This window comes from Carlito syrichta, unplaced genomic scaffold (assembly GCF_000164805.1).
Source record: "Carlito syrichta isolate Samal-C Ts95f unplaced genomic scaffold, Tarsius_syrichta-2.0.1 Scaffold297556, whole genome shotgun sequence".
NCBI classification, from domain to species: domain Eukaryota; kingdom Metazoa; phylum Chordata; class Mammalia; order Primates; family Tarsiidae; genus Carlito; species Carlito syrichta.
Genome location: NW_007241652.1, coordinates 138,657 through 148,491, shown reverse-complemented (window position 1 = coordinate 148,491; position 9,835 = coordinate 138,657). Strand labels below are relative to the sequence as shown.

Here is a 9,835-nt window from a genome sequence, read left to right as displayed (position 1 = left end):
ATAATTTAGGGAGATAGAGAGCAAATCACTTGGGCCACTAAGACACCTCCTAAGTTCATATGAGGTCAATCATATTGGAGAATCTTCAAAGCCATGATATGGAAGGAACCGCTGAAAAATGTTAGGACGATTTATCTTTGACAAAGACTCAATGAGGAAGTATGCAGTGCTTTGGGTGAGCAGGAGACTGGAAACAGGAAACAAGGGTAGCACTAAATCCTACTTGGTTGGATGTAATGGGCTCCTCAGTTAGAACAGGCTTAGAATCCTGGGTCCACCCCGGTTCCAACATTCCAAGAGTTACCTTTTCAGTCAATTCCCAGAAAGAAATAAAGAAAATGAGTTACTTCTGACTTGGGCTACAACAATGCTTTCTTTGATCCTTGCTGTAACAAAAAATTCCTCTCCCCTTATCAGCCTGTAGATTTTCTGCTTCAGAGCCTAGTTGAAATGCTTTTTTCTCCGTGCAACCTTTCAGGCCTAAAAGAATTAACCAACATAACACTTCCTGAGAACAGAGATCTTCTTCAGACATTGCTGAAGCTCAAAGATAGTACAATTAAGAGCAGCTTATGTAAGACAAACTACACCTAGCATTTAAGTCTAACCTTCTAGAATGTCACTAATCATCCTTTGGGAGAAAAATATCCAGGTTTCCCAGTGGCCTTAGGATGTCACCTAAGGTCTACAAGATTAGCTTCTAAGACAGTTCATACTCTTCCAATTTACACTTTCCATTCTATTTCTCATTACTCCTTAGTATGCTTTATTCAGAGACAATTTCTATACATCTTTTCTTTAAAATGAAGATTTTTAAGCATCATCCCAATGTTCTCTCTAGTGCTGATAAATAACCCAGTGTAGTAAAGCCCAGTTGTAATATCTGCCTGTATGCCATGTGTCTATTCATGGATGTGTAGACTATTGGGAAATCATTGTATAAACAAATGAAAAGTAGTCATTGTATAAACTTAACACTCTATGAATATACATTTTTGATTCCATAGATATTTTGGTAGCCAGCTGGTTTGTGCAGTGCAAAACAAACAAGAAACCAACCACTTAGCACTTTGCTTGCTTCCCTTTCCTATCGGTTGTATAGATGTCACACCTAAACCTTAAGAAATCTTGAACTCATAAATTCCTTTATCACGGCTCCTGATGCTCCGTAATGAACATATAAACAACTTAAATTTGCAACACTTGAGCTTAGTGACACTTCAACCGTTAGTCAGCCAGTGTCTTCAATGCAAATACTACTAGTAGAACAATTTCAGTTTTATGTTAACAATTTTTTCCTGGTTTCCTCACCTACAAGACTGGGCAATGTTGGATGTTAACTACAATGCAGGAAATGGAAAGAACAAAACAGACAAAATGTAAAGAGGGCGGGCACTACCTAACACTTTAATCGGTGTCACCTGCATTTCAACCTCACATATAGATTTGGTTATTCTAACAAGCTGTCAGCTCTGTGTTTGTACTCACATGTCGCCTTCAGGGGACATCGTAAATACAGCAAATCACCGAGGTTGCTGGTGATCATATAGGACAAACATGCCAGTGCAAATTTTTTAAAAATGTACGTTTCCTTGAAGTTTTCCAAGTTGCACAAAAAAGTAGATGAAGAGATGAAATATATATTGAGATAATATGTATTAAAAAATCAGCTGGCATTATGTAGAAAGAGTATGTGTAAAAAGTGCTTTCAAAGTGGTGCACACTGGACAACAAATTACATATTAATGAGGGAGGAAAAAACCGAAACTGCATTGTCTGCTCAAACAGAAAAACACAAAGTGGAAGACATCAAACCACTATTGCACATGTATCCATGAACCTGCAATGTATGCTGGTTCACGTTACCACGTTAGAAAAAATAAGAAATAAAAGTTTGATTTTTGTCATAAATAAGTTCCTCAATGTCCAAAATTCCGTCATAAACCAAGTACATTACAATAAAACAATTGGCTCCAGTGCTATACTGTTTAATACAAAGTGATTTGGTTTTCACTATTTCATAAAAAAGCGCAGTTGAGTTGCTGGTATGTGATCTGTGAGGTATCTCCGAGTACAAAGGGTTAATATTCTGAATGTTCTCAAAGGCTGAAATTAAGACATGAAAAAGCATCGGATAAGGATTAACCTACGGAAAATATGCACAATTTCCTACTAAGCTATGAAGGAGTTAGATTCTCTGGCCTTTTATCACTAGGTCTAGCAAATGGTGCTCAGAAGAAAAAAAAAAAGGTTTGCTGAGTTAATCCATCCATGAGCCTAGCACTTAACTTAAGATGGCAATGCACTTTTGTTCTGCACACAGGGTAATCCTAAGAAAGTTATTATAATCTCATCATGCCAAAATACTAAGATGTAATAATACAGAAAAAAGCCACCATATTTTCACAAGTATATTTTAATTTGTAACATTTTAACAATTCAAGTAAAAGTCAGCTAGTTAACATAAATACAGAGTAAATGCACATAATATACAGTCATATACATAAATGCAAGAATAGCAAACCTCACATGAATGGTCAAAGGTTAACAACTCTTTTGAAGCTGACTAGCTATGACTAATGGGTCATAATTGTTCACAAACACAGGGGTACACATTCAAGAAGATCAACACAAACTGATTGAAACTAGAATTTCGGTTTCTAAAAGGAGTAGCATAAAAATTAGCATATAGATGAAAGGGAAACGTAAGTACACGATGGAGAAGAGATCTGAGGGGGCAGAAAGTTTGTACATTGCATTTTACATATTAAAATTCCTTCCAATTTAAATCATTCAGAAATATCTGTATTCTGAGGAATGTTAAAGGCATGATCAAATATTAGAGGAGAAAAAGGCCGAACTGTACTTATCAGCCCAAACGGAGTCCCTAGAATACTAACAGTCTGAGCACACAAGCATGTAAACAACAAAAGACAGGCATGAGCAATTCTGAAAGAGTAAGGAATAGACTGATTTATAGCACTTAAATCCTTCAACTTGAGATCAATATTTTTAGTGACTTCAAACAAATCTAAAAAGTGCAGAAATGCTTACACTCCAGTAAAAGAGTACACCTTCATTATTTTTAACAATTCAAATTCTGCTGGTCCTCATAATGCTACTCCACAGTGGGTATCAGCTTTTAGGAGACAAATGGCTGAATTAGATCATCTAATGATATTGTCTCTTGATTTCAAAGTTACAAATGCACTGGGGTCCATCTAGTAAGGTTGGATCTATAAAGTTACACAATGAGAATCAAGACAAAGCTTTGGTGACAATTTTTTTCTCCAGAATTAAAAGCACTGTGTGGTATCACAGGGTTGGCGATTCTGATTTGGATGGTGACTGAAATTTAGGAAACTGTTTCCATGAATCACAGGTAAAGTTAACTCAATTTTCTGAGAAATTTCTATAATGAAAGTACATACCAATCTGAAGGGTGTTGACTGCCTTTACAACAGAAACTAAAAAGTTATCTGAGCGACAACAAATGAAAACAACAGTTTTTCTTAGAAAAAGCCCAGTGCTGAATATTCTTTGCTTTTTAAACATTTGAATTTAAAAAATCTTCAAGGCTGGGTGTGGTGGCTCATGCCTATAATCCCAGCACTTTGGGAGGCCGAGGTGAGAGGATTGCCTGAGACCACAGGTTCGAGACCAGTCTGGGCCACTTGGTGAGACCTCATCTCTACAATAAATAAAAAAATTAGCTGGACCTGGTGGCACATGCCTGTGGTTCCAGCTACTTGGAAGGCTGAGGTGGAAGGATCACCTGAGCCCAGCAGGTTGAGGCTGCGGTGGCTGTGAGCATGCCACTGTATGCCAGCCTGGGTGACAGAGTAAGACTCCAATTTAAAAAAAAAGTCTTCAAAGAAATATTTCAGAGATAAACTTTATAAATATTTGTACAGTTTTTAAAAAAAATGATCTCTGTCTGCTGCAATCTACTGAAAGTCAGTCCTTGACATAAGAGTTTGTAAAAGATTAAAAAAAAACAACTCTTGTTATTCATAAAATAAACTATGGCAGATTGTGCTTAGGGGTTAAAAATCTATTAAAATAAGCTTCGCTGCGCCCTTCCAGTTGTTGCACAAATAGACATGTCTAAGGCTCTAACATTTCTTCTCCTTCCAGTACAACACAATATTCACTTTTAAAAGCAAAAACATAATGAACTAAAGGTTAACATAAGTTTTACTTGCTAAATACACATAAAATACACGTTCACCCTTGAAGGACACTTGTTATAAATTTGCTACAGCTAAATAATAAGATATTCCTTAGCTGCTGGTTTTCCTATCATTCTTGATCATTTGTGGGGCACTGAAATCAGTAAGATGAGGGAGAGTCTCTATCCTACATTCAACACAACGAACGTTTATGGATCTTCACAAGTCAAATGGCACTGTATTAGGCAGTATAAATGGCACACGAAAAGGCAAACATTATAGTCTGAGACCCTCTTTACAGGTTTAACCTGCTCAGTGAGGTTTTTTTTTTGGTATGTTCCTCACAATAAATGTAAAAGTTGAAATTGACCATTAAAGGTATTAATAATTCCAAAGGTAAGGAAGCTGAATTTGCCTTTGGTCTCTGAATAGATTGGAATATTTTAAATTCCAACTGAGCACCTCAAAAACATCCAGTTACTGTTGATTACAAGGACGTTAAGGTGAGGGAATTTAAGAGGGCACTATGTTTCACTGGTGACAACAGAAAGCTTGCAATGACATGCTGCAATTATCTATAATGTTGGGGGCACTACAGGATACACAAAACATTTAAAACATTTACATTAAAGATCTCCAAAACAACATAACTAGAGCCCAGAAAAATGTCCTGAGCACTATTTCTGCCTAATACATGACCAATGTTTTAAAAAAAAAATAATCTTAACATGGAATTCTCTCCTACTGTCACCCCTTCCCTCTCCCAAAAAAGGCCACAAAGTGCATTTACAAAGAGTCATTCTTTAAGATAAAGCCATTGCACAAAATGTACACATCAGGTATACTGAAATAAGTACCACACTGAAGTTTCATTGTAGACGTTTTATACACCAGCATAGCACACCAAAATAGCAAAGCCTTTTAACAGAACTAGAGCAAACATCTTTACAAGGGCCATACATATAATACATTTAAAGTATTAAAAGGTACAGATGACTCAACAGCAGAATTTAAAAGCTGTATCCTGTTAGCACATTTAACCTAAATTAACATGAATCTTTTTGTGATTTACCATTCAGGAAACTAGGACAGAATAAATTTCTTGTCAAAAGCAGTTTGTTCATTTACAAAACTGTAAGTCAGCTAAGATCACTCACTACCTGCTGAATCAGACAGCAGGAGGCCCCTCTTCTATTTTTATACGTCTCAAATATTAATATTAATGTCACCTTAAAAAAAAAAAAACTTGTAAGGGCAAAACTGAAAATTACCATTTTCTCTACAAAATAAATGTAACCTATACAGACCTGGAATTCAAAGGTTCAAATTCTTAATATGAAAGCAAGTAGAGAAAGAGTCAAAAGCGATACATTTTTATACTTTAAGTAATGATACTTAGGTATGATAAGTAGGTGGTAATTTACTCAATTTGGTAACAAGCCACTGAAAAGATGATTGCATTCATTCAAGTACCATCAAATTACAGAAGATATGAGGACATGCTCAAGTCAGTGAAACGGCCAAGAATCAACATTTTACTAGTTTATTTTGTCCCAATGTTTGCCTCATCATAACTATGTATGTTTGATATGTTAACAATTTAAATATCCATATGAGGCTAAACATCAAGCACTGTTAGCAGTGAAAAACAAAACATTTTAATGCTAAAAATATATAAGACATTAAGAAAGTATCTCGTTGGTTGTCAAAAACAGTGACTACTACTGCCAAGTAATTAAATTTAAAATACTGTGCCAGGTCCTTTCAGGGAAATGTGAAAATAATACTGGATCTCACTGTTATTATTTTTATTTTACAATTTTCCAAGAACTAAACAAAAGTTAGAAGTCAGAAATTTATTACTGCCAATACTATCTTTGGATATAATAATTTGTATATAATTAGGGATGGCTTTGTTTAGAAGATTGCATAAATCAACAAAACACAACTGTGTCCGATAGACACAGTAGAGAAAATGGCAATTTTGAGAAAGACTTGCTTCTAAAGGCATTGCCTTGGAGGTGCCGAGGTCTTCTCCACATTAAAAACCAAGTAATGTGGTACGATTACTTCAATTCTTACAGCCAAACTTCCACTTAGGCAAGTTACCATGTTCCCAAACTATTTTTCTTCTGTCCCCCATGCTGGCTTTGATACTCTATGGTCCACTGTAATCATTTGGTCTTCCCTCCTGTAGTATGGCAGCCCTGTGTGCTGCTATCCATTGAGTAGGTAGACCACCAATTCATAGGTGGCCATCATAATGGCTGTGTTTGGAATCTGTCTCACCAGATGAGTTGTTAGACCACGATAAAGAGACCCATAACCTTCTTCTTGAACAATCAAAGACAGTGTCTGAAACAATGATCTATATTTTGTTCCCTCTTCACGTAGTCTTGTTCTTACAACTTCTGTTTAGGAAAGAAATAAAATAATTTTATTTAAACATTACTGGTATCTTTTTTTTTTTTATCGTAGTCTCAGCTCTGTCACCCAGGCTAGAGTGCAGTGGCATGCTCATGGCCACTGCAGCCTGGACCTGCTGGGCTCAAGAAATTCTTTTGCTTCAGCCTTCCAAGTAGGTGGAACCATAGGTGCTCACTGTGACCACGCCTGGCTAATTTTTTGATTTATTGTAGAGACGAGGTTTTGCCAAGTTGTCCAGGCTGGCCTCAAACCCCTGGGCTCAGGCAATCCTCTTGCCTCCGCCTCCCAAGGTGTCGGGATTAAAGGCATGAACCACCAGGCCCGGCCAAACGTTACTGATATCTTTACACCTCCTAATTGTACTGAGCACATCCCAGTCTGTCAGTGTAAGCTCAGGATAAAGGAGTGACTTTTAATGGGCAGCTTATTATAGTAACATCAAACTTCAAATAGAGCCGAAATCGTGTATACCAATTATAGGTTTCTGGATATAAAAGGACTAATAAAACAAGGGACATATCAGTTGTATGCTAAATAAACAGATACATGGGAAAACAGATATTATAAGGAGAAAAAAGTGAAAGGAAGTAGAGGCAGTATTAAAGATAATATAAAAAAGAAATGGTGAGAAACAAGTAGAAAAGATTTTTTAAAAGTGAACAATACAAAGAGAAAACAATGATTAATCTATTCACAATGATCCACATGTATCAATGTAAAACACCACGTAGACAAATCAGCTGAAAATGTTGAAAACATTAGCTGCCAGTTTAATACCCAATCTGGGAATCAATTAAGCAAAAATCATAAATTTTTAAGAGCTGAATGGACCTTAAAGATCAGTTAGTTCGATTTACTTTCATTTTAAAGATGGCAAGAAATCAGAGCTGCTGAGGTTTTAGCCAGCTGGGGATGGAGGCTGAACCAATAATTCAGAGCTTCCTATTTAAGAGTGTAATTAGGCAGGGCACAGTGGTTCATGCCTGTAATCCCAGCATTCTGGGAGGCTGAGGTGGGAGGACTGCTTGAGCTCAGGAGGTAGAGGCTGTGGTAAGCTATGATGGTGCCACTGCACTCCAGTCTGGTAGAGAGCTTGACTTAATAATTAATTAATTTTTTAAAAAAGGTGTAACTACATAGCATGGTGGAAGTGTACTATAAAAAGAAAATAACAATAAAAATAAAAAATGTAACTACTCTTTCCACATACACTATTTCTCATATTTTTTCAACAAAGTACTATTGATGGGCCTGGTAGGGGGGTATTTCTAGTCTAAAGCAGTACATGACAACTGTAATTATATACTTGAAATCTCCTATTTTAAAGATTTATGCCATTTATACATTTAATTTCAAAATATCCAGTTAATCAACTGTACCTCTTCTCGCAATAGCATCATCTCACTTTAGGAGCAGATGGCTTGAACCGCTGAAACTCTATTCCTTATACCTCAGCAGTCCACCATTCTGATCCACTCACAGGAGGTTAGAACCTATACAACACTGCCAATACTGTCCTATTGTGACTTCTTTTAGAGAATTAAAGCTTCCTTCAGAAAACTGGGTTAAGCTCACAGCCCAACTTGGTTAAAGAGTTGGTTTCATATATGACACAATGGAGCAAACACACTCAGTTTCTAGCCTTGTTTCACTTTTCCTGATATGATATGCAAGGGAGAATGTAAGTGTTAATCAGTGTGAGTGAACAAAAGTGAAGCACTTAGGTTAAAACACAAAGTAAAACAAAAGAAACCTTAAATATAACAAAAATCAAAGGCCACACTAATAAAATACCCCAAAAAGCTACCAAAAAATCCAGCATGTGGCAGGCAAATTCTTAAAGTGATTTCTCTAGCTATTAATGAAACAGGCTAATATTGTAAAATTTAAAAACAGACATAAAAGAACACACTTTTAGCTAACACAAAATAACATAAATAGCTTGGTCTTTGGGATTACAGGCTTTAATTCAAATTTAGACTTTACCACTGAGTAGCTTTTGTGACTTAGGGCAAGTCACTTAATTTTTTCATTTCTTCTCAGTGTCTCATTTGAAAATAAGGAGAGTCTATGGACATACCACCTTGAACATGCCCAATCTTGACCGAAAGTGAGGACAATTCTAGTTATATTCTAGCACATCAGGGAAGGTAAGTACTTTAGATAATTTTTACATAGGTTACAATAATGTATGTAAAGTTTCTACTATAGTAACTGTAAACATACTTTTTCCAAAAATTAGAACTTGCCCAGAGGTCACCTAGCTGGGGCATTATGGCTGGAATCTGACTATCTGACTTCAGAGCTTATGGTCAATCATCCACCACACCATGTGTCAGCACACCTACAATGATCTACTCATACAGCCTTATGTTACTTTACCAGACTTAATCCCGTTATGAACTCTCAAGCAAAACGAAACCTTAAATGTAACAGAAATCAAAGTTGTCAAGTGATAAATGCTCTAAGTGGGCTGTTGGTGGGGATAGGAAAACATTTCTGATTTAATATAATTCTTCTTACCATGTGGATATGCTATGGTTGTGGCACAAGTTTTTGAGGTGGCAGCAGCGAGCATCATTCCCACAAAATCTGATGCTTCTTTCACAGATTCTTCATCATTTTCCATCATAGAAGTAGTCTTATATTCCAGTAATTTTTGCTTTATACTTTCATAAATAACAAAATGGATAACAGTCTCTGATATGCCAGCATATGAAGCAGACATGCCCCTATAAAATCCTTTAAGTCCATCTGTCTGATACACTTTACGAACACATTCAAAAGCGCCCATTCGCCTTTCCCCACGGTTCCTGAAAAACAAAAAGAAAAATCTTATTGACATAAAGTAGTATAGGTTTTTAAATAAAATGAAATACAGCAAAAAAAGTCACTCTAATAAAGAACTCATTGAGTAAAATCAGAACTTTAAAACATTCTTACTTTAGATTTCCTATTCTTTTGTCCCCAAGTCGGCATATTAAATAGATAATATGTAAATAGTTAATATTACCAAGTGCAAAATAAACTACATTAACTCTTCAATTTCACGTTCTTGTTAGGGTTCATGCTGTAGGAATAAGCAATGAAATCCTGACTGCAGCTCAAGATAAAAACAAAACAAAGTAAACAAAAGCCCTCATACTGTATTAATTCCTGTTCTAAGAAAGCTGAATTTCCATTGGATAACAACACAAAAACAATGACTGAAACACTGACGACAGATGATAGTATAT

General features: G+C 36.0%; 1 protein-coding gene across 3 annotated transcripts in view; it reads right to left on the bottom strand.

Moving 5' to 3' along the window:
- Positions 1-6,209: 6,209 nt before the first annotated feature.
- The window catches only part of SLC25A36 (solute carrier family 25 member 36), a 37,303-nt gene continuing 33,677 nt past the window's right edge, over positions 6,210-9,835 (bottom strand). For 2 of the 3 annotated variants that reach the window (XM_008054673.2, XM_021710713.1), the window contains 2 exons: positions 9,123-9,412; positions 6,210-6,583 (listed from right to left, as the gene is read on the bottom strand). In XM_008054673.2, coding sequence (XP_008052864.1) covers positions 6,390-6,583; positions 9,123-9,412 — 484 coding nt within the window. In that variant the 3' untranslated portion in view covers positions 6,210-6,389. The remainder of the gene's footprint in view (positions 6,584-9,122; positions 9,413-9,835) is intronic. The other variant, XM_021710711.1, reaches the window with a different exon arrangement.